General features: G+C 41.9%; 1 protein-coding gene across 5 annotated transcripts in view; it reads left to right on the top strand.

Annotated features, from left to right (window-relative positions):
* Nucleotides 1-24,906, top strand: part of AOPEP (aminopeptidase O (putative)) — a 426,177-nt gene that overhangs the window by 351,481 nt on the left and 49,790 nt on the right. The window contains exon 14 of one of the 5 annotated variants that reach the window (XR_005067929.1): nt 6,381-6,570. The exons of 3 other annotated variants lie outside the window; for them this stretch is intronic. Coding sequence is in view for 1 of the 2 variants with exons in the window: in XM_037056215.1 (XP_036912110.1) it covers nt 1,591-1,743 (153 nt within the window). In the remaining variant the exon portion in view is untranslated. Of the gene's footprint in view, nt 1-1,590; nt 2,665-6,380; nt 6,571-24,906 lie in introns of those variants that run through there. One more of the 5 variants, XM_037056215.1, reaches the window with a different exon arrangement.

Raw genomic sequence — 24,906 nt, 5'->3', positions numbered from 1 at the left:
TGAATCGCCAGTCCTTAAAAAAGGACCTGATCACATGCAGCCTTGATAAATATTTGTTGAATGAGTCCCCACAGTGGCGTTTACCTTGTAGAGTCATACTTGGCTACTGCATTTAAAAATTTTAAAGTTAAGGTTTTAACTTGATTCTTTTGTTCTTTAATGACAGAGGTTTACATCAAAGCACATTTGCCAGAGCTCTCCTGGCTTTGTTGTGGGTCCTGTTTCCATTGCTTCTATCAAGAGATCTCAGAGCTGGGACGAATGGACAGTGGTCTCTGTTCTGCCACATAGTGTGTGTTCCTGGAGTTTTCATTTGACTTTTGCTTTCCTCTAAAAATCCTTTTTTTAAATAGGCCAGTTAACCCAATTTACATTAGTTGTAAAATTGATGTTTGGCCTTGATTCTTTCATATAGTTTTATGCTATATATTTCCTCTTGTCCATTTTTTTTATTTTTAGGAAGACTTGTATTTTTTTGTTCTACGGTTATTTTGACATAACATATTTTTGCCTCTCATCTACTTTTTTTCTTTTGCTCTGTGTATGGATTCCTCAATGTATGAGAAATAGTAAAATTGGATATTAAACTTTTCTTACCCATTATCTCTTTATCTCATATCATGTAACTTGAAATACTGTCTTTTTACTTCCAGGTAAACACTTTAACACAGTCAGTGGTTTACTGTGTTTCTCATGTAGTCTCTTTATCCCCTCCCCCACTTTGTGGTGGCTGTGCTGTATTTGTCAGAACATGTAGATGTTACATGCTATACTATCTCTTGCAAAATCACTTAGTTTTAATTCTGCAAGTAAATCTATATTTAATGTTCATCGTCTACACTTTCTTAATCTTCAGTCATTTTGTTGTTTTAAAGCCAGTTCTCAAGTGGATTCCTCAGCAGGAGCTTGGGGTGGCTGCATTTCCAGAGTTCTTGCATTTTTATGAGTTTGTGCTCTTTGTAGGTGGAGGTCAGTTCAACTAGACATGAAATCCTCGGCTCAGGTTTCTTTATTTAAGTGTCTTGAATATGCTCATCCGTTATCTTCTGTAAAGTCTGATGCTGGTTTCATTTCTTTCCTTCATAGCCACCTGGTCTTTGAATGCCCAGGGTTTTTTTCTTTAAATTCCCAATTTTTTTCTGTAATAGGTTTCATTACTGGTCAGTATTCCTAGTTTGTCACTTGGCTTTTGAGCTTATTTTCCTCATTTGTAAAATGATAATCATAACAAACTATTTTAAATGTATTTTAATTTCTTGTTAGAAACTTTAAAATTCGTGGGCATCCAGACTTAAATGGCTTTATCTTTGTGAGAAATCAAAAGCGAATACTAAAGTTTTCTGTTTCCTGTCAGTAAATAAACTCTGATTCTGTGTGGTACAGGCTCTCTGAACCCACACGTGGTGAACTACTGGCCTAAAGCAGTGATGCCTTTTGAAGTATCTTTTTCAGAGAACTCCATCTCCATTTCATTCTTCTCACATTCTTTGTCCATCATATGTCAGTTTCTCACATAAAACTCTGGGTCTACACAATCTTAGTTTATATGTGCCTAGAACAATACAAAGTTAAAGGACTCTTATTTTTCAGAGAGAAGAGCTGAAAACCCGAGTCAGTGTAATCAGCCAGCATGTGTTCTTGAATTTGTTATGCATAAGGCCCTGTGTACGAAGTTGCTGGAATATACCAAAGAAACAGGAGATGTCATTTGTGGCCATGAGAGATACAACACACAACAGATGAGAGACCTTTTACGAAGCAGCATGTGATGTGACAAATCCAAACCATTGTGGCGCAAACTCAGGACATGCGTGTATGATACATTTTACCTGAGGCTACCGTGGACTCGAGTTTCCATGCCTGGGCCTTGTTTTGATAAAACAGTCCTGTAAGCATGCAAGCTGGAAGTTATGGTGGGAAATTAGGTAATTGAATCAACTGAATCAATTTTAATGCTTTTACCTGATTTGTAAGTATAGATAGGGGTTTGATTGATGTATGTGTAAATAGTGTTAGTATCTTTATTTGAATATGTGATCTAAAAAAATAAATTTATCCTTTTTTTTGCAAGTAAAGCTGGAACCCAGCATAGAAATTCTGCTTATACTTATGAATCATGATGATTTAGAAATCCAAGACTAGAAATATAGTACTCTGTAATTCTGTATATAACACATTCTTTATTAAATTCTGTATTGATTTAAACAATTTATTTACTAATTTTATTGCATATTCACAGCATACAAAACCCTCAGTGAAGCATAGAGAGTGCATGTATAAATGGAAGACGATCCTCAAAGAGTTTATAGTTGAGAAGTAAAAAACTATAGAGAATAAAAAACAGCATTGAATCGAACCTGTATAGAGGTACAGTAGGTATGTACACAGAGCAGTTTGTGTCTCTGTTGGAAACTGAAAGAAAGTCATACCATTTTTGACTATTTGCATTATCTAGAAGCCTTGTCCAGGCTGATAGGACATAAATATTTGTTTTAGTTCATTCAACTTTTGTTGTTTTGTAGAATTGAGGAGGCTATGATTTCTGTGTTTAAAATTCAGATTGACTTTATGAGAGCGTAACTGAAACTGTGAAATTAGCATTTCTCTTTGGCTCACTAATCAGTGCTATAGCAAATTTTTAGGCTTCTTCTGAACTTGGACGCATAAGTTTTCACACTATTTTTTGCCTTTTATTTGCATTTGAGTTTTGGGATTTTTTTTCCTTGAAACTTTTGGAATGAGAAATGGGTATTTGTAGGATGAAGGGTGGTAACTTGAAGTGCTAGAGCTCCTCAGAGTTTTTCTCTTTTGTGATTTTTGTATGATGTTTTTCGTCATTCAAAAGACATCTCATGTTCTCACCAGCACATATTATAATAATATGACTTTTTAAAAAATACTAAAAAATAGTTATATATCCTTGTATCTTTCTGATCATGGGAACAAATGGGCTTGTCAAGAGGGCCACAAAAATGACGTTAAATGTATATCCAAATCATTTGACACTTTATATATCTTTCTGTACATCAAGAAATGTTGGTTTTTCAGAGCATTAAGTTCTAAATCTGTGTGAAGGTTCATATTTTATATATATGAAAGCAGAAGAATAAACTGATTTACCATAATTAATACTAGAGAAACCGTGTAAAATGAGAAAAAAACAGTCTCAGAAAATATGTTTTTAGTTTTCTGGCATTTTTGTAGGAGAGGCGCAACGGTAGTCATTATTATGTGGCCTCATTTATAACTGAAAGTCATAAGCTCATGCTTTTTAATTTGTGTGGCAATTTTTGTTTGGTATTCAGTGAAGAAAGTCATGTTATCCATGAAGGGCATGAGATACTAAAGAGAAACAGCAGGAAGAATTCAGAAGAGAAACAGAAATACCTCTGGATTACGTGCATATACAAGTCGGTTTCTAATTTTTTTCTCAACTCTTACAACTCTTACACACACAAGCCGCAGTTTTCAGTGTGGAAGATGCAGAGTGCTCCCGTGGACGCCTGCAGATAGTGGTTCTCGTTTTCCCTTAATAGCTTTATTGAGTTATATGTCTTATATATTTTATATGCATAAAATTCACCCACATACAGTTGGCTGAGTTTTAAGAAACTGATACAGTTGTGAACCATCACCACAATCTAGTTTGAGAACATTTTCATCACCAGAAAGCTCTCTTGTATCCATTTGTTGTCTGTCGTGGCCACCCCTGCCTGTAAGCCCCAGACAGCTAAATCTGCTTTCTGCCTTTATAACTTTACTTGTTTTGGAAATTTCACATAAATGGAATCATCCAGAACTTCAGTTTTGAGTCTGACTTTTTAAGTTTATTATACTGGTTTGAGGTTCAGCTGTGTTCCGTGTATCAGTAACTTGTTCCTTTTTGTCAAAAAGGATAGGGTATGGATGGACATTTTGTTTATCCATTTATTAGTTGACAGATGTTTGGATTTTTTGTAGTTTTTCGCTTTTGTGAATAGTGGCTTACTGTCTCTGTGTACATTTCTCTTGGGTAGACACCTAGGATTGGTGTGGCTTGACCATATTGTTGGTTTATGTTTAACATTTTAAGAAACTGCTAAACTGTTTTCCAAAGTGGCTGTACCATTTCACATTCCCACCAACAGTGTTAATGGTTCCCAGTTTCTGTACCTCATCCACAGCACTTTGTATTGTCAGACTTCATTCTCATCATTCTTGTGGACGTCAAATCATACCTTTTGCGTGTAATGCTTTTGTTTCTCCAGGGTCTGAAAGTGTCTAGATACCCTAATACGCTTTTGTCCTCCATTTTACAGGTCAGAAGGCAGTGGCACAGTAAGTGGAAAATCTAAGTGTCTCACCCAAGATCCCCAAATGAGTCACTGAGCCCACAGTCCTCAGGCGTCAGAATTGCAACAACCTGCTTTTGTTCAGACGCTTGGGTCCCTGTGACTCAGGGACCTCTGTGTCCCAGCAGCCTCGTTGGGTGTGGCTTTCTTTTGATCTTTGCAGAGGGATCCATTCTTACCCTCTCTGGAATTTCATCTGACGACTTAGTCCATTTGCTTTCTGGGAGGTGTGCTCAGGGCTTAGTGAGGTGGCCCTCCCTGTCCCTCAGCTGCAGTGCATAGGCCTTGGGTGGCTCAGGCCTGGCTTCCCTGGTGGTCCCACATTGGCTGTGCCACCACCTGTCACCCTGTCAAAGGGTGTGGACACTTAACCTTTCCAGAGTCTTGTGAGAGTGAAGTGAGGTGACGTATCTAAGACAGCTAGCCCTTGCTAAATACTTAATACATTTTGGAGCACCTCTTTAAAAACATTGGGAAAGTAATTACCTGGTGGCATGTGGGCAGCAGTACCATGCCTGTGCATTTTCTTCTCCATGACAGTGAGACAGAGAAATATTCTTAAATTTATTTACAGACTAAAAGTAAATTGGCCTTGGTTTATTCCTATAACTTGGTTTTTAGTTTGAGGCAAATACGGCAGTAGTACTTGAACAAGCCGATAGGGGTTTGTGTGTGTGCCTGTGTCTGTCTGTCTTTGTCTCTGTCTCTGTCTCTCTCACTCACTCTCCCTCTCTCGGCTTCATATTAAGATGACCAGTCTCGTTGCTTATTGGTACTGAGTCCCTTCGTCGGCCTCTCCCTCTGGTTTGCCCCCCGCAGTGGAGCGCGCTGCCAGACTAGAGGACCCAGAGTGTTCTCAGGGAGTTGATAATATTTTGTTTTCTAGCAAAGCTCAGTTCTAGATCAGTCTGTAATTATTTTTATACTTAACTAAGTCATTGCTTTTATTATGTTTTTTTTAAGATTTTATTTATTTATCTTTAGAGGGGAAGGGAAGGAGAGAAGGAGAGAAATATCAATGTATGGTTGCCTCTCGTGAGTCCCCTGCTGGGAACTGGCCTGCAACTCAGGCATGTGCCCTGACTGGGAATCGAACCGCGATCGTGTAGTTCGCAGGCCTGCGCTCAATCCACTGAGCTACACCAGCCAGGGCTGCTTTTATTTCTTTTGCTCAAACTACCTGTATTCAAAGTTCCCTTGAAGGCTGGTGGAGCTTATGCAGATATCCAGCTAGTGAAAAGCACTTACTATGGGGCACTTCTCCTCCTCCATTGTCACTGTACAGTGTAGTTCTTGTCTGTGGGAAGGTTCCAGCCACCTCTGTTACCTTTTCCTGGACAGTGTTGCAATGTTTTAATTAATTTCATGACAAAAAGTAAGTTCTAGGACAAGTATTATCAGTGAGAAGATTATTTTCTGTGAACAAATATTTTCTGTGAAACAGAAAATGAATTATTTTCTGTGAAACGATTTTGGGCATGTTGAGTTTCTAAATATTAAAGAGCGCAGTTTTTACATTTGCAGAAATCTCATCTTGATACCGTGCTCCCATATAGGACATCAGGAAGAACTAAAAGTGAAGGTAACTTGAGAAAATAACATCACCATGAACAAGGAGTTGATTAAAAATAACTGCAAAATTATATTATCAAAGTCACAAGGGGAATGTGCTGGTGAGTCTAGTTTTGTGAAGCTAGTTGAAATCTTAAATACCTCAGTGTGCTGGGCCACAGAAAGGAAACGGGAGTTGGAGAGGGTCACAGGGGAAGTTGAATCACTCAGGTTTCATTTTAGTGCTTTTGGGGGGATACTATGGAGGAGTAGAGTCATTAGACTTGGAGAAGGCCTTACAGCTTTTCTAAGTCCAGTTCTTGCACGTGAGAGCATGGAGGCCCGGTGATGTTTAGGTCATAGGTTGTGTCCCCCTTTTTTTCTCTTTTCCGCTGTCTGTCCGGGCGGCCCCCCAACATCAGGGGTGGAGGAGGAGCCGCAGCTTTGGGTTTCTGGTAACAGGAGTGTCAGACTGGTTTTTGTTGTTTTGTGGGGCAGAGACACTGAGAGAAGCAAGGAAAGAAGGTGGTGAGACTCAGGATGCCCCTATGAGGCCTTCCTTTGTGGCCCAGAAACACTTTGTGATTGGCAGCCTTTCCTGGTTGACAGAGCACCCGCCCACCCTGGCGCAGAATTTGAGAACTGTCCCTCTAGAGAGCGGGCTAAGGAGACAGCTGGATATCTGCAGGTTTGACATGAAATTTTTCTTTTCATATTAAATTAATGAGTTATACAAAGCATAGGTCAGTTTGAAGTTTTGTGGTGCTTGTCATAGTGCAAGCAACTGAGACATGAAATTGTGTTTTTTTTTAAATCAAACATAAGTGTGGCCAGATAACTAGGTGTTAAATTGGAATGCAGTAAAAGTAGTCTCACAAATGCCTGTTCTTCAGTCCTTGCAGATCATTTTTTCTTTTTTAATATTTTAAAGGGATGTTTGAACCTTACCCAAGGATGTTTTCATTTGCTTTTTTAGAGAGAGAGAAGAAGGGGGAGAGAGAAACACTAATGCAAGAGAAGCATCAATCGGTTGCTTCTGTTCACATCCAGTCAGGAGATGTGCGCTGGGGCCAGGGATTGAATGTTGACTAGACCAGGGATCGCACATGCCCACTCCCAGACTGGGGGATGAATCTATAACCTAGGTATGTGCCCTGACTGGGAATCAAACCCACAGCCTTTCAGTTATAGGCCGATGCTCTAACCACTGAGCCACACCAGCCAGGGTGCAGATAATTTTTTAGTGTATATGTTATTCATACTTTGACGTGTTGCAAATTTAGACTTGTGTGAGGTTTTTCTACAGCCTCTCCATGACTTGCCTGTTTACTTGCAGGCCAAATTACACCTCCTCCATTGCAAAACAGTATGGCTAAAACTAATGCTGAACTTGGATTATGAGGGGGTTAGTTTTCCAGAACTCTCTCTACTGTTGTACTGTTGTGCTGTTGGCAGGGCAAAATGAGTAGAAACTCGGTTCTTTATTTAGGAAAAAAGTGGCTTGTGTTTTCTCTGCAACACAGCTGACAGATACAGAAGGATAGTTCCCAAAATGGGCTGGTGAAAAAAGGAGGTAGCGAGCTGCTTCGGACTTGTGGAAGACACACCCTCCCCTCTCAGCAAAACAAAAGGTGTTGGAGAGAAAGGCCCTGGATGATACTCCTGCAATGCTAATCCTGGTATATTTTGAGTCTTTGTTAGAGGTTGAATCAATGACTTCAACAGTAGCATTACCCAATCATATAGTACCAGACAAGCTGGATGATGCTGAACTACCTTCCAGCAAAGGATTATTGATGTACCAGTATGCATACAGCTTGGGTATGTGCAAATACACAGTGTATCTGTTTCATTGGCCTTTGACCTCTAAGCAGGGGAGGTTTGGGCCAAGGCTGCCATTATGGAGGGAAGTTATAGGTGTTATTTCCAGAGCTGACACTGCTTGCCTTTCACTCTGACTCATGTTCAGAGCTGCGTAATGCAAAGCTGTTTTCATCATGAGCCATCCTGGGGAGAGGCTCAATGGAAAAAGTGAAGGTGGAGCAAACCAGGCTCCAGATCAGAGGGCAAGAGAGAACGCTTTTTTGTTTAGTTCTGAACTTTGTAATCACTTTCTTAGAAACTGTCACAATCCTAATGGAGTTCAAGATAATATAAAAGAGGAAATCTGACTTGTTGCTACCAGACTTCTTGCTCTTGTTCAAATTCTTAAACAGAAGAAAGGAGAATAAAATACTAAGTGGTCGTTGTAGATTTTGAATGTATATTCCTAACTCCTCAGTTTTAAATATTTTTGTATCAACCCTGTTTTGCAATCATGCTCTGTTCAGAGAAGAGAGAGGGGTGTATTATACATATATGTGCTTCTTCATTGTTAGCGTTTCTCTTCAGAATGGTCTCCCAGCTTCCAAAGAGTAAGGAGCATCATTCACAGGAACATTAAGTACAGAGAAGCATCATCACAGTTTTCTTGGTAGGCCTTTTTCCTGTGAAAAACTGTTACCAGTGTATTTGGAAATACTTTTTTCTTCTTGTTCTTTTTTCCTTAGATTTTATTTATTTTTAGAGAGGAAGGGCAGGAGAAGGAGAGGGAGAGAAACATCAATGTGTAAGAGATATATCTTTAAGCTGCCTCTCACACACCCCCAGCTAGGGACCTGGCCCATAACTCAGGCATGTGCCCTGACTGGGAATTGAACCTGCAACCCCTTGGTTTGCTGGCTCACACTTAATCCACTGCGCACACCAGCCAAGGCATAGTGTCTTGTTTTTTAAGATAATTCATTATAGTAAATCTTAATATCAGAAATAATTAAAAATTAAAATAGCTGTTGTAACAAGCTCAGTTAGAAAGTGTTCATTTGTCAATATCATTTACTTCCCAGTTTTTCAACTCTAGTTTTCTTAGCAAGACACTGTTAATCTTTTGTGGATGAATACTTTTTTTAATCCTTTCCCCAAAATGTGTGGTTTCCTATAATGTCTCTCTCCATAGAACTTGGGAGATGGCCACAGCTTTTGCTTGAAATTATAAAGTACATTTCCCCCCCTCTGTAGTCCTTAAGGACATGGAATTTTTAGTCAAATAGATGGATTAATATTCTCCTCTTTAACCCTCACTAGCTCTTGTACCTTGGACAGTTAGCCTGTGTGAGCCTTGGTTTCTTCATCTATAAAATAGTTTCTGTAAAGCATTTAGCAAAAGCTACCACTAGGTCATTGCTCACATTTTTAGTGATATTAGTAAAATATTGATGTTATTGCTGGTGGGCTTTTCCCATATCATTTTCAGGGTTTAAAGTCCTTTGTCATCTCTGGTGTATTATGAGAACCAAAGAAGCCCTGAGAACCAGTAGGATAAACCAGAGAATGTAGTCATAGGGGTGGCCATAAGGGCACATGTTTAGAACATCACTGTGGCATCTGTGGGCCAGCTGAAGTGTCCCCAGCATTAAGGCTAGGGAGGCAGCCTGAGTACTTCTCCAGCAGGTCCCAGCCACTCCTAGAGGCTTACCCAGGAATCTGCTGTGTGGGGCCACTTGATCTCAGGCAGTTACCACCTCTGGTTCTGTTGAATGTTTCCACTGGTCTCCTCCAAAGAAAGTTGTAGTTGAAGTCATCAGAGCTATTTTTATTGATTTTGATTCAGATCTTAATTAAAGTGATCTCAATTTGCAAAAGGTCTAGCCATCCAGAAATACAGTGCTTGTTGGTGCCCTGAGCACTGGAGAACTCCAGGAAGCTTTCAAAAGCAAGTGCTGAGATTATCCCCACCACTCACCACCTCTCAGCCCCCAGCAACTCTGAGGTTTGCATTTACAATAACTATCATTCTTAATGTAGAACTGGCTTGGAATAGTAAGTTTCCCCAGGTGCTGACTTACTAATAGAAACCCACTTAGAAGAAATGGGCCTGGTGTTTGTCTGAAGTATGAGTAATGTGTTATGCATGATTTACAAAAGCTTAGCATAATGTCCTTGCTTCTGTAAATCAGGATCAATATTTTTAAGAAAGAAATTTTATAGGTAAGCCATATTATTATTTGATAATCAGACATCATTTTCAAGTAGTTAAAAGGGTCATTGGACTAAACCCAGTGGACTGACCTTGGCTGCCTAATTTAAGGACTGAAACTTACATGTGCCCTGTAAATTATGAGCATACTTGAATATTTTATGGGGAAAGATTTTCTTTAGAGTAATTTTCATGTCAAATGTGGGTTGCCACTTTTACCCACCTGATCCTAACTTTTCCCTTGTGAAATTTATTTTAAATAGAGATGAAGGAATTAGAAAGTGGGATGGGACCAAGGGGAATGAACCACGAGAAAACACTGCTGTTCCATGTTATTTGTCCTTGGCATTCTATAATATTCTTACCTCTGTTGACAGAACAGCAGGTCAGCTGCAGGCTCACATGAAGTCAGGGACGGTATGGGCTCAGAGGAGGCTGCTGGCACATTTTCCCTGTTTTCTCCCAGTGCTCTACCTCTATAAGGAGTGAGCGATTGGAGGATTTCCTAAGCTGAAGCTTCTGTGATTTGATGATAAGTGTTGGTGTGACCCTGTGTGAGTAGCATCTGACGTGAAGCTTGTGCAGTTCTACACTCGGCCTGAGCATGGGGCTCGCCATGCCCGAGGGCCCTGTTGGCCAGCTTCTATGACACTGTCCTTGAGTGGAAGGAGAATGTTGGTAGAGAGAACGGTTTTATTGCTGCCTTCTGAAAATAGAGGACATACTCAAGGGTGGTGGGAGAGAAGGGGGTAGATACAGCATTTCCGTTTTCCTGCTGTTGGAGTGTTTCTCGCAGCATTTCATTTCTCATGAGATGAACTTTTTGTCCTGTCAACTTCAACTGGAAATAATTCCATACCATTTCTGTCAGATTTGATCCTCTTACCTACCACTTCCATACTGACTGTTGTTTTTTTCTTATTCAGAAACTTAGTACACATTTTAAAAAACCCTAAAATGCTTATTTTCTGTGTGTGGCACATGGGCTGAAGCTTCCAGCTGGGACCTCCTGTCAGTAAGTAGGTGGCAGGGGCAGTCTGAGTGTCCTAGCTGTGGATAGTCAGAAAACTCTGGAGACTCTGACTAGCTTGTCCTTGCTCTTATTTCTTCTGTGACCCATGTCCCAGCGGGGATATTCTGTATGCTTGCTGCCCTGTGCCTTAGTCTTCCATGAATATTGTCAGCTCACAGAATTCAGATGTGGCACCGTTGTCTGGTTCACATGCTCAGTTGTTAGCAGCAGTGCTGGTTGCTGGCTAGCCCCTCACCCTGCTGAGAGAGGGGCTGTGTCAAAGGGTTCTGTCATGAGTCCACAAAGCAGAACCAATACATTGGCCTTCTGCCCAGCTGAGTAGAGCAGTGAGTGTATATAGTACGTGCTTGGTAAAAGTTGACTTGTTAGGTGATGGGAGGTGAAGGCAGGAAAGTTGTCTTAGGACATCATACACGGTATGTCTATTTAGCTGACTGAGGATTTTCATGATGCAAAACTATGAAGGTGATACTGACTCTAACCTTGAGGTTTGGGAAGTTGAGAGACTTGTATTAGATCTTAGTATATGAACTAAACACAGGAATTTCCTGATTTCCTCATTCCCTGATGTTCAGAGTGTCCATTATCATGCCTAACCTTGTGCCCAGCCTGGGTTTGCCCTTCACAAAGGTCCTGTGTTTGTAGGGCAGTGGACTCTGCATTCCCAGGCCCAGCACTGCCCTGCCAGCAACGGGCAGTAATAAGTAAGCTCCTCCTGGTTACTGGCTAATAGGGCCATGACCTAGTTTGAACTCGGTAATAAGGAAAGAGATTTATTTGCTCCCCCTGAGTGCCTCCCTCCCCCATGCTCCTTTATTATCTTTAAGAGGAAATTAAACAGCAAAATTCTGCATTCTCATAATGCTAATGGCCTGATGTCATCTTTTCCACTCTTGAGTCAAGTAAGAGGGACAACCAAAACACAGATGTTATGCTTTGTAGTTGCCCAACGCTTTATCTGTAGGCTGTGTGTGTGTGTGTAACAACTTGGAAGTATAATTCACATATTAAAATTCAGTGTATGTAATTTATGTGTGTTTAGTAAATTTTCCAAGTTGTGCAGTCTTCCACATCACCAGTCCAGTGTCAGAACACTTGCATTGCCCCACTGACATCCCTGGTGCCCAGTAGCGGTCACTCTCCATTTCCTCTTCTCCCCAGCCCTCTGCAACCCGGGTCCCACTTTCTGTTTTTATAGATGTACCTTTACGGACGTTTCATCAGTGGGATCATATAATATGTGGCCTGGTGTGTTTGCCTTCTTTCACTTAACATAATGCTTTTGAGGTTTACCTGCTTTGCACCGTGTGTCAGTAGTTTGTTCCTTTTTATTCCTGAACAGTGCTCCACTGTGTGGATGTGGAACATTTTGTCTGTCTGTTCCCCAGTTCATGGGCATTCGGTGGTTTCCAGTGTGGGGCTCGCACGGATAGTGCTGCTTTAGAGACTCAGTGCTTGCAGTTCTCTCAGGTGTATGTAGGAGCCATAGAGGAAATTGATGTTTAACCTTAGTAACTGCCAAATTGCTTCCCAGATGGTAACACCATATTGCATTCTCACCAGGGATGTATGAGGGGTTCCAGTCTCTCCACATCCTTACCACAGGCTATACTTAAGGCATAGTAACCTTTGACTCTTGATATTTTTATGAACAAAATAAAGCTAGGGGGGAGTTCTGGCCAAGATGGAGGCATAGGTAGACACACTGTGCCTCCTTGCACAACCAAAATTAAGGACAGCAAAATTTTAGAAACAAAAAAACAACCAGAACTGACAGAAAATTGAACTGTATGGCAGTCTGACAACCATTCATCCAGACTGGTAAGAGCAGCAGAATCGGTGGCCGGGGGAGAGCGGTTGAAGCAGGAAAAAGCGGTGACTGGTGGACCTGGGCGCAGGGTGGCAATGAGCAGACCCAGTGAGGTGCGCGAGGCGGCTGGGTGACCATGGTCCGCATTCGTGCACCAATAAACCAGATGAAAGTGCGCAGCGAGACAGACCACACAACCCAGGGCGAGTCCCAGCCCCGGGAAATAAAGCCTAAAAGCACTGATTGAAAACACTTGTGGGGTTTGAGGTGCTGGCACAAACTCCCAGCCTCACAGGAGAATTCGTTGGAGAGAACCACAGGGTCCTAGAATGTACACAAGCCCCCCCACCCAGGACCCAGAAGGGCCCAATTTGCTTGAGGGGAATGGCAGAAGGGACTGAAATCGAGAGAGAGGGAGCAGAGCATGTACCATTGTTCCCTTTCTGACTCCGCCCCCCACATATGGTATCACAACCCTGCTGGTGGGTTGCCGCGCCCCAGTGAACACCTAAGGCTCTGCCCCTCACTACATAACTGGCTAGACCAGACCTTCCCCCCCAAACAAATGGCCCAAGTGGAAGAACAGATCAAAGCCCCAGAGCCAATACTTCTAAGCGACCAAGAGATAGCCAGCCTATCAGATGCATAGTTCAAAGCACTGGTGATCAGGATGCTCACAGAATTGGTTGATTTTGGTCACAAATTAGATGAAAAAATGAAGGCTACACTAAGCAAAATAAAGGAAAATGCACAGGGAACAAATAGTGATGGGAAGAAAACTCAGACTCAATCAATGGAGTAGGCCAGAAGGAAGAACGAAACAACCAAACAGGAAAGAGTGAAGAAACAAGAACTCAAAAAATGAGAGGCTTAGGAACCTCCACGAGATCTTTAAATGTTCCAACATCTGAATTACAGGGGTACCAGAAGGAGAAGAGGGAGAACAACAAATTGAAAACTTATTTGAATAAGTAATAAAGGAGAACTTCCCAATCTGGCAAAGGAAATAGAGTTCCAGGAAGTCCAGGAAGCTCAGAGAGTCCCAAAGAAGGTGGGCCTAAGGAGGAACACACCAACGCACATAATAATTACATTACCCAAGATTAAAATGGAGAGAATTCTAGAAGCAATAAGAAATAAGGGGACAGTGACCTACAAAGGAGTGCCCATTAGACTGTCAGCTCATTTCTCAAAAGAGACCTTACAGGCAAGAAGGGGCTGGAAAGAAGTATTCCAAGTCATCAAAGGCAAGGACCTACATCCAAGATTACTCTATCCAGCAAAGCTATCATTTAGAATGGAAAGGTGGATAAAGTGCTTCTCAGATAAGGTCAAGTTGAAGGAGTTCATCCTCACCAAGCCATTATTATATGAAATGTTAAAGGAATTTACTAAGAAAAAGAAGTTGAAAATATGAACAGTAAAAGGACAGCAAACTCACAGTTATTAACACCCACACCTAAAACAAAAGCAAACTAAGCAAACAACTAGAACAGAAACAGAACCACAGAAATGAAAATCACGTGGAGGGTTATCAACAGGGGATTGGGAGGAGGAGAGGGGGAAAAGGTACAGAGAATAAGTAGCATAGATGGTAGGTAGAAAATAGGGGGAGGGCAAGAATAATATGGGAAATGTAGAAGCTAAAGAACTTAATGACACATGGACATGAACTAAAGGGGGAGGAATGTGGGGGAGAGGAGGTGTGTATGGTGGAGGGGGATGAAGAGGGAGACTGGGACAACTGTAATAGCATAGTCAAATATGTTTTAAAGAAAAGAAAGCTAGGATGTACTGTAAAGTTTTTGCAATTTTTCAAAATTGTTGTTAACACATGGTAACTAAAATCACAGTCCACGCTCCTCTACCCTCACTAATCTCTAGGTTCTACCACCAGTCATGCTTGCACTAGTTTAATAACATTCTGTTTGTTTTCTTGTAAACTTGATGTAGAGTGTGGAATGTGTGCATTTGAGAGAGAGAGATATTAATTATCTAAAAACTAAATTAGTTTACTTTGGGAAAGAATTTTATTTTCAGGGGAAACTTTTTCTTTAGTCTGTTACTCAAACCAAAGGTTGTAAGTTTATATTTCTGCTGTGCACATTGCTTTAATATAAAGTAGACACATGTGCCTATAGAACCTTTTTTATGATGCTTTAAATAATTAAATGGTAAAGTTTCTGTGGAATGAGGTAGCTTTTAAGGGTTCCTTATTAAAAATGCAACTGGGGCTGTTTCCACAGTCCTGACAAATGCTGTCCAAGAAGAATTTATCACATCATTGGGAGTGGCAGGGGTCACCATATACTGTTAAGACCCCATGGAGAAAATTGTTCATTATTTTTGTTTACTCCAGGATTTGCAGGTATGTTTTGTTTTAGCAATGAGTTTATCAAATACATGTATTTTTCTAAATAAGTCATTATAACCAGTCATTCTGTTAAAATAGCCCTTTCATCATGGGTGAAGTTCATGACCACTCTTGGGGAAGGAGCGGAAGCGTGTGTCTCAGAGTTCCAGCCAAGATGGAGGCATAAGTGGAGAAGCCTCGCTTCCTTGCACAGCAAAAGGAAGGACAATACCAATTTAAAAACAATAAACAACCAGAACTGCCAGAAAAATCAAACTGTGTGGAACTCCGACAACCAAGGAGTTCGCCCTGACCCGTAGGAGGGGCAGAGATGGGCAGCCAAGTGGAAGGGACACATGGCAAGGCAATAGACTGGGCAGGCAAGGCTGGGCTGTCTGAAGAGAAAACTAGAAACTCAAAACCTCACGTTGTAAAATACTGTGGAGATTGCGATTGGCAGGAGAAACTCCCAGTCTCACAGAAAAGTTCATTGGAAAGTGGGGCTAGATTAGAACTGGTGAGCAGCATTGTTCCATCTCTGACCCTTCCACCACAGAAAGTCCCACAATGCAGCAAAGTGGGTTGCCCCACCCTGGTGAATACCCAAGGCTTTGTCCCCATGCAACATAACAGGTGCACTAAGACGAATAAATATGGCCCAAATGATAAACCAGATCAAAACTCCAGAAAAAGAACTAAGTGACAAGGAAGGAAATAGAGAACCTGTCAGACAGATGCAGAGTTGAAAACATTGTTGATCAGGATACTCACAGAAATGATAGAGCTCGGTCACAAAATGAAGGAAGAAATGACAGCTACAAAAAATGAAATAAAGCAAAATATATAGGAAACCAACAGTGAAGGGAAGAAAACTGGCACTCAAATCAACCATCTGGAGCAAAGACAAGACATAAACATCCAACCAGAATGAAGAAATAAGAATTTTTAAAAAGTAAGAAGCTTAGGAACCCGTGGGACAAGTTTAAGCACTCCAACATCTGAATTACAGGGGTGCCAGAAGGAGAAGAGAAAGAGCAAAAAGTCAAACTCTTATTTGAACAAATAATGAAGGAAAACTTCCCCCATTTGGCCAAGGAGATAGATTTCCAGGAAGCGCAGAGAGTCCCAAACAAATTGGATTCAAGGAAGAACACACCAAGGCACATCATAATTAAATTGTCTAAGATTAATGATAGAGAGAGAATCTTAAAAACAGCAAGAGGAGAGAGTTACCTACAAAGGAGTTTTCATAAGACTATCAGCTGATTTCTCAAAAGAGACCTTACAGGCAAGAAGGGGCTGGAAAGAAGTATTCCAAGTACCTATAACCTAGATTGCTCTATCCAAGCAAAGCTTTCATTTAGAATGGAAGGGCAGATAAAGTGCTTCCCAGATAAGTTAAAAGAGTTCACCATTAACAAGCCCTTATTATATGAAATGTTAAAGGGACTTATCTAAGAAAAATAATATCTAAAATTATGACCAGTAAAATGACAATACATTCATAACTATCAATAACTAAACCTAAAAAACAACAAAAACTAAGCAAACAACTAGAACAGGAACAGAATCCGAAATGGAGATTACATGGAACCTCATCATTGGGGGGAGAGAGGGGAGAATGGTGGGGAAGGTAAAGGGAATAAGAAGCATAACTGGTAGGCGTTAAAGAGATGGGGAGAGGTTAAGGGTAGTATAGGAAACAGAAGCCAAAGAACTTACATGTACAACCCATGGACATGAACTAAGGGGGAAGGGGAGGGCGGGGGTGTGCAGGGCAGAGGGGGGATAAAGGGAACAAATTGGGGCAACTGTAATGACATAATATACTTAAAAATCATCAGAATTAGATTTTTTTTAAAAAGCATTTGTCTCAGAACACTCATTGAAGGCTGTCTGTCTTTTGAATTTGTGCTTGTCCAAAGTTTGTTTTATCAGTATCCAGGTACAAAAATATTCTTCAGGAGGCACATGACCTTCGAACAGGAAAGGATGAGGGCCAGCCAAGTGGCAAAGGACTGCGGGCAATAGTGGCAGATGACTTTCTTAGGGTCTCATATCTGAATAGACAATCTGAACACAATTTGCATGAATTATTCTGGCCTCCTTTGGCACTTTGTTATGAGGGGCAGTTTGGTATAAAGGAGCGATTCTCATGGTGCAGAACACCCTTCTGGGGTGCCTTGGGTGTCACCGTGATTGGGGTTGATCCTGGTTTTCAGTGAGCTGAACCCAGGAGTGTCGTACTGGCTGTTCACAGTCCTTTCCAGCATGGCAGGGATTCTGGTGCCTCCTGCACAGCCTTAGGACGCCTGCTGGAGGATTCTACAGGTGAAAAACCTGCGTCTAATATTTGAGCCTAGAACCTCTTTTATGTGCATGGTTTTGATACTTGCTGAACTTTCTAGTATTGCTACTGTCAGGTAAGTCTGGGAGGATTGTACTGTCAATCCTGAGGGATTGACTCAGGAGGATTGAATTTTCTCAAGATTTGTTTGCCATTTCAGAAAAATCGTGTCATCAGTGGGGATGCTTTTGTGTCTAACTACGTGGCACACTTGCTTCAATTTTCATTAGTAGCTGTGTTCACATGGATTCCCGCCTCTCATTGCCTTATAGGGTACTCAGGCTTGTGAATACCGAAATCCATAACAGTGCTTTCTGACCCACTTTCCTAATTCATCTTTATGTCATGGAGCACTGTATTATGTTCCTCTCTCCCATTGTTTGTGTTACGTGTTTTAAGGTGTCTAAGGATTTCATTTCAAGATCATTTTAAATCTGAGGCATTGTTTCTGATAATGTGAGAGCCATTGGCTCCAGGTAAGAACAGGCTTTTGGTCCATGTTGCGAAATACTAAATTCTTGTGAATGTGGGTGGAAGTGGCGAGGTGATGGGAGGCAGTTGCAGCTCTCAGAGGATGCAGGGAGCAAAGCTTCCTGGTAATTGGGAGGGGGCTGCCTATCACTGATCTGTGCCCCTTTTCTGTGAATTGATTCTCTAATGGGCTCTGTGGGGTGGCGTTTTTCAAGACTCAGGCTTCTTGTACTTGTCACCTACCCCAACGCAGAATTCTCTGGTTACTGTGCACCATCTGGGGGGGCGGGGGGGGGGAATAGGGTGTCAAGAGACCTGCCCTGTATTTCTGAGAAGAGATGTGACTGAGAGGTATGGGGCAGAGATGAGAATGAAGAATGAAGCCGGCTGGCTTCTTCATCACGTTACTGAATTCCTTATCGGTGTGGAATTGATTCAGACATGAAATCATTTTATCAGTCTCAGTTTCCCAGGTCTCCACCCTTCTGTCTGCGCATCCCTGAGGAAGAGCCAAGCCACTGTTCCACATCAGACTGGCCCATTCCAAAGCCTGTGTTTTCTCCGCGGGGTAAAGTGACTTAGAGCCTTTGCCCCTGCGTGCTGCATTTCACCCTCCTGCAATCTCTGTACCCTCCTGCTCTTTGTGCTCTCAGGGACCTGCCATCCGTTCATCACCGCAGGCCACTTGGTGCGTGCCAGTCACTCCTTCACCTCTGGTTTGGGAGATGCGGTGCCTTACCTGGTCCTCACAATTTTAGCACTGATGAAAGGTTGTAAATTTTTCCTGTAATGATTCTTCTCCTCCTCTTCTGATTTGTTCCTGATACTTTAGACATTTCACTGTTTATAAAACCCTTTCCAGCGGCTTGTTCAGGACCTATAGAGGAGGACAGACCTTAATTCAGACACACCATGGAAGTTCCTGAGAAAGGTTTACTCAGGGAGAGAAAACTAGCGTGCATTTGTTTTGGTTTCATTTGTAATAACCAAGTCCACTGTTAATATAAAAAGTTGAGTTTACATTGGGCTGTGGCATATCTGAGAGTCTCTTGGTAGAATCTGAGTGACACAAGGTGAGGGTGGCCAGCCAGCTGACCGTTGGGCAGATTGTTGAGTGCCAGATTGAGTGCCAAGCTGACTGCTACAGCCGTGGTGCATTCCCAGTTTCTGCACAAAGGAATCCAGTTTTATTTTTTGGTGTGGTGCCTGTGCTCTATTTGTATTTCAATTCAGCATATTGCCCTCTTCTACTTTCAAACAGACCAACTTGAGCCAAGAAAATTAACGTTTTTTCTCATTATAAAAGTGACACAGTGTACTAGAGAAAATTTAGAAAATACAGGAAGGTATAAAGAAAATTGAAAACTACCAGGAATCCAGTCATCCAGAGAGCTACTTACTCTTAATATTTTGGTGTTTGTTCTTTAGGTCTTAGAGAAAATAATTATTGAGAAAGAAAGGAAGTGTGTTTTATATTTGTGACGTATGCTTTGTGACTTGAAGGGTGGTTTATTGCGGCTACTTTGCATTTTTTTTTAGTTAATTGAATACAGTGACTTTGAAATTCTGCCTTTTTGGAAAGATCTGTTCTGTGCCTTTCAGAGAAGATAACTTGATTAGCAGTGAATACTGGATTTCAGCATTTAACTGCAGCTGTGGTCCTGGCTTTCCCAGGACTCGTATGCCCTAACCAAATCTGTTTGAAACCCATCCCCTGTACAGTAAACTTGTAAATGCAAGCTGCAGTCTGACCTCATGAGTTGGTGGTAGGTTTGGGTGATGACGACTTGTGGATTATAGGCACACCTCACAGATACTGCAGGTTCACCCCAAAGTACGATAGTAAAGCGAGTCATAATCTTTTTTGCTGGTGGAAGGAAGATGATGCTTTCAATTTGTAGAAAACACATCTGTGAAGTGCAGTAAAATGAGATACGCCTGCACTCCTTTTACCTTTGACTGTGTGTGATCATCGATGTAAAAAGTGGCAGCAGCCTTGTTGCGTTTCCTCTTCCTCTCCCAACGTGAATCAAACTGACATCCATTTCAAGAACTGAGGGTGTACGTACTTCATGACTTGTGCTTGGAGCTTGTAGTCACAATGTGGAAATTGTGGAAGATGAACCTCTGTTCAGCTATTAACTGTGAGGCTAATTCTGTTCTACTTTAAGAGTAAGAGTAGGAAATTGAGAACTCCCAACTTATTTCTAAGAAATATACAGCTATACAGCCATTTCCCGTTTTTTGGATTTTATTAAAATGCAAGTAGTCTTGACTTCAAAGTAGTATAATCAAATCCTGAAGGGGTGTGATTCTGATGCTTTGCCTCTTTGGTGCTTTTGTTTTATTGTCGGCCTGGCTGGCGTATCTGACACCCTGCTGTCTACATTGGTGAAAATTCCTCCTGGTGCAACTTGGTCCCAGGCTTGATGGGAAACATGGAATTTGCAGTGCCCGCTGCATCCGTGGACTGGGCAGGAGCACATACCTGACCCACAAAGTATGCTTCATGATACAATTTGGGTGGTGAATATTAATCATTTTGGTTATTAACAGATTTTTCTTGTATTTACTTAAATGAGGTGAAGTCAGTGTACATCTTTGCTTTTGCTCCTCATGATCTGCTGTATTTTAAAAAGAATGTCTTGAAATGTAAGTAGACACCCTCCTCTCCCAAGCATGCAATAGCAGAACATATTTTGGTTGGCACACGCACATGACCCCAGAATGCCAGAATGCGATGTCGTATAGATCTCCATTTTAATGTGAGAAGGGAATAAGTCCATCAGAGCAGTTTTTCTAGAAACTGATACTACCTGATAGAAACCTCAACATCTGTCAAAGACCAGGAGGAGCTCAACTGTGTGCTGATGCACAAACAGTGGCCAGACAGAGGTGGGGCGGGATCACAACTGCATGCCTCTGAAGCTGGAAGGAAGCTGTTGGGTGTCACTCCCATGTGGAACCAAATGATTGTCCAAGTTCACGATCCTGTTCCAGCCCAACTCCTGGAGACGGAGGATGAAAACATACACTTTCTAAATGGTTGCTGGATCATGTCATCTTAGGTTTCCTTTGGGGAATGTATCTCAGTTCAGAGATGTGAATACTGTCTGTTCCCCCGCCTGTCAGCTTGTCCCAGGTATCTGGAGGGTTTTCCTGTTTGTAGACTGGGTACTACAGCTGAGGGGCTTTGATGTTCACCCTCCACCCCCTCTTTTGATTACATGTGTTTCTGCTAAAGACGTCTTTTTTCCGGTGCTGACAGGGACATGAAGTTCCTTGGTCCCCTGTAGCTTTTTGTACTTTGCGGTTTCTCTCATCCTGTTTTATTAACTGTAACATGGAAAGAGGGCTGATCTGAAGACACGTGGCCCAGGATATCCAACTATAGAGTGTGGTCCCACAAAACATCTGATGTGACTTGAAGTGGGCCTGGAAACACGCTTTGTCATGTGTGTACAAGAATACCCCACTGGCCCTGCCTATCTGAGGCCAGCTGTCTGTAGTGTGGCTTCCTTTCCAGGTCATCCCTCCTAGAGCTGTGGGTACACCTTCTGACCCTCCTGGGGTGCTGGGGCCGGATAGGCCTTCCATGGGTGCAGGGGTGCCCTTCTGGGCCTGAAGGTCTGTCAGTCTCCACATGGCCTATCAGAGGACCTGTCCCTTCAGGACCAGAGTGGGCTCCTGCCCCCAGGCATACAGGGTGAAACAGATCTGTGAATACATGACAGAATAAAGACAGGGCCAGGTGCTTTGTAGTTGTTCCCACTTCTGTGTCTATTCTTTTTTTAATAGTACTTTTTAAAATTGACTTGAGAGAGAGAGAGACATCCATTTGTTATTCCACTTATTTCTGCAATCGTTAGTTGATTCTTGTTCTGACCAGGGGTTGAACCCCACAACCTTGGTGTACTGGGATGATGCTCTCACCAACTGAGCTACCTGGCCAGGGCCTCTGTGTTCTTAGTCTATGATAAAGTTGCCTGTCACTGATTTTATAGGATTTTTTGCCCTGAGAGTTTCCCAAGGTCTTTATTGACTAAGGGATGTGTGTGAGCTTGTGTGTAATGGTGTTAAGGATTTTCCTCATATTGTGCCAGGGGACAGAACACTGGAGTCCCTTTTAGAATGCCCATTTTTAGGGTACCCGCATAACTTCCAAGATTTCAGCTGGGAACAGTGCAGTTGGAGGCACGCCTGACATGGTGTGTAGGATCCACATTGGGGTGGGGAGGGTAAGAATCCAGCCACGTCAGCCAACACAGATAACTAAAAATAACCCCATGGTTGGGTGCTATTAATCTCTAAGGCAGTTCTTCACTGCTGGGCCACAGTTGGCACAACTAACTTGCTTGCCTAGTGTGTCCTCATTTTACCTCTCCTTTTGATAACCTTTATTTCCCTTTTTGGTACTCGTCTATCTCTTGACCTGTCGAGTCTGGTGCTTCATGCCCTCCAAGTGCTGTCCAGTGTGTCTCCATTCTCATCTCCAGCCCAGACATGGTGACTCCTTCCCTCCAACACAACCACCTCATCCAGTTACCCTCTCCTTCCATGCCTTAGAGTTCTTCTGGCTTGCTCTTCTTTATCCTATAGGTGCTATGATACACCAATAGAAGTGATGGGCTGACATGTATGTGATCCTCTGTATTGGTCAGTGGTTTTTCATGTTAAGAGAGGTTTGCTGGAAGTACAGTTCCATAACTCAAAGTTTTCCCCTTCTCGAGAGTGAAATATTCTGGGACAACTTTAAATATTCCAACATCCTAATCATAGGGGTGCTAGAAGGAGAAGAGGAAGAGCAAGAAATTGGAAATTTACTTGAAAAAAAAATGAAGGAGAATTTCCCCAATCTAGCCAAGGAAATAGCCTTTCAGGAAGTCCAGGAAGGTCAAAGAGTCCCAAAGGAGTTGGATCCAAGGAGGAACACGTCATAGTTACATTACTCAGGATTCAAGATAAGGAGCGAATCTTAAAAGTAGCAAGAGAAAAGGAGACAGTTACCTACAGAGGAATTCCCATAAGACTGTCAGCTGATTTCTCAAAAGAAAACTTGCAGGCAAGAAGGGGCTGGAAAGAAGTATTCCAAGTCATGAAAGGCAAGGACCTACATCCAAGATTGCTCTATCCAGCAAAGTTTTTAATTAGAATGGAAGGGCAGATAAAGTGCTTCTCAGGTAAGGTCAAGTTAGAGGAGTTCATCATCACCAAGCCCTTATTATATGAAATGTTAAAGAGACTTATCTAAGAAAGAGAAGAAAATCAAAACTAGGGACAGTAAAATGACAATAGACTCATGACCATCAACAACTGAACCTAAACAAAAACAAACTAAGCAAACCACTAGAACAGAAAGAAAATCACAGAAACGGAGATCCCATAGAGGGTTATTAGGGATGGAGAGAGGGGAGAATGGGGGGAAGAGGTACAGAGAATAAGTTAATATAAATGGTAAGTAGAAAAATAGACAGGGGGTGGTTAAGAATAGTATAGGAAATGGAGAAGCCAAAAAAACTTTTATGTACAACCCATGGACATGAACACAGGGGCGGGGAGGGGCATGCAGGGCAGAGGGGAATAGGGGGGAGGTGGGAATGGGACAAGTGTAATAGGATAATCAATAAAGTATATTATGACCAAAATATTCAGATATTGGTAATTTTCCCCTTAAACTGGACACTGGTCTGTGACCTCATTTGATTCATCCGTCCTTGTTTATGTGGGCTGAGAGCATTTGTTTAGGAGATGTAAATATCCTTATGTTTTTAATGGAGAAAGGTTGGAGTAGTCATGCTTTTAATCCTGAGCAGCTGAAGCCTTTGCTCTGACATCAGCCACACTGAGACGGGAAGGTCCTGTTCCAGTGACGGGGTGCGGGCCGCTAGAAAGAGGGCTTGACCAGCAGGCCTGGCCGTGATTCTCTCTGATGTCTGATTGGATTGACGGATACAGTTCTGGTTTTGCTTTGAAGCTGGGAGGGAGGTGGGAAGACATCTTCCATACCTGCTATTTCATTTGATAATTTAGAATAAAACTATTTTGAAGAATAATCACACCCCAGTTTTCTCTGGGAACTGGTCACTGATTGTTAGCATATTTGGAAAAAGCTGCCCTATCATGCATTTCGTAGAGTAGCCAGTAACCAGAGCCAGCGGTTCTGCTCAAGTGCGGGCCAGTCGGAACTTCCTGAAGATTTAAGCAGAAGTACGTTTCTAAGGAATGTCATCTGTACAGGTGGTTTGCTGTTTCTTAAATGAATCTCTTTGACACCAAATTCAGATAATATGTATATATTTTTTAAGAAGTTGCTGCATGAAATCTAACCTTGAGGGCATTTGGAATCTTCCAGTGACCTTGCTTGCTTTTTCAAGATCTTACCACTGATTTCTCAGGACAATTTTTTTTAAAGTACTTATTTGAAGTATGTAAGTAAAATCTTTTTATTTTACTTTTTTGACTTAGTAATGCATGAAGATGGGAATTTTCTGGTAGGTCCTACTTGCTTTTAATCTTTGCCTGTGGAGGGAAAAAAACCCTAAATTTTAAATAAACTTCTAAGAGTAGCTAATCCTTAAAATGACAACATTCATAATGGAAGGTGGGTGGGAGGAGGTCTTTTATCCCTTATAAAGGTGTTTAATCTTTTTAAGCTTTCTGCATTCCCTTGTTATCTTTTAAAAACATTGGCTATAAAATATGTATTCACTTGCTTTTAAACAATAATGTGGCATTGCATTATTTTCAGCAGATGTCGGAATGGTGGGGAGTTTTTTGGTTGGTTGGTTTGTTTTAACTTGGGGAGAATGCTGTAGTTTGTTCCACATGTCACCGGGCGTGGCATAAGGACAGGTGGAGGAGAGCTGTTGCTCTGAGCTCCACGTTGGACCTGACGCTGGGCTTGAAGTCTGCCCGGGCGCTGTGGCTTTAGAGCCCTGGGATCGTCTTCTCCTGCCTGGCCGCAGCTTGCCCTAGCAGTCAGTGCCCCGAGTGTC

The sequence above is a fragment of the Sturnira hondurensis genome, unplaced genomic scaffold (assembly GCF_014824575.4).
Source record: "Sturnira hondurensis isolate 20B ecotype Veracruz unplaced genomic scaffold, ASM1482457v3 Scaffold0008860, whole genome shotgun sequence".
NCBI lineage: Eukaryota > Metazoa > Chordata > Mammalia > Chiroptera > Phyllostomidae > Sturnira > Sturnira hondurensis.
This window is presented reverse-complemented; position numbering and strand designations above follow the sequence as displayed.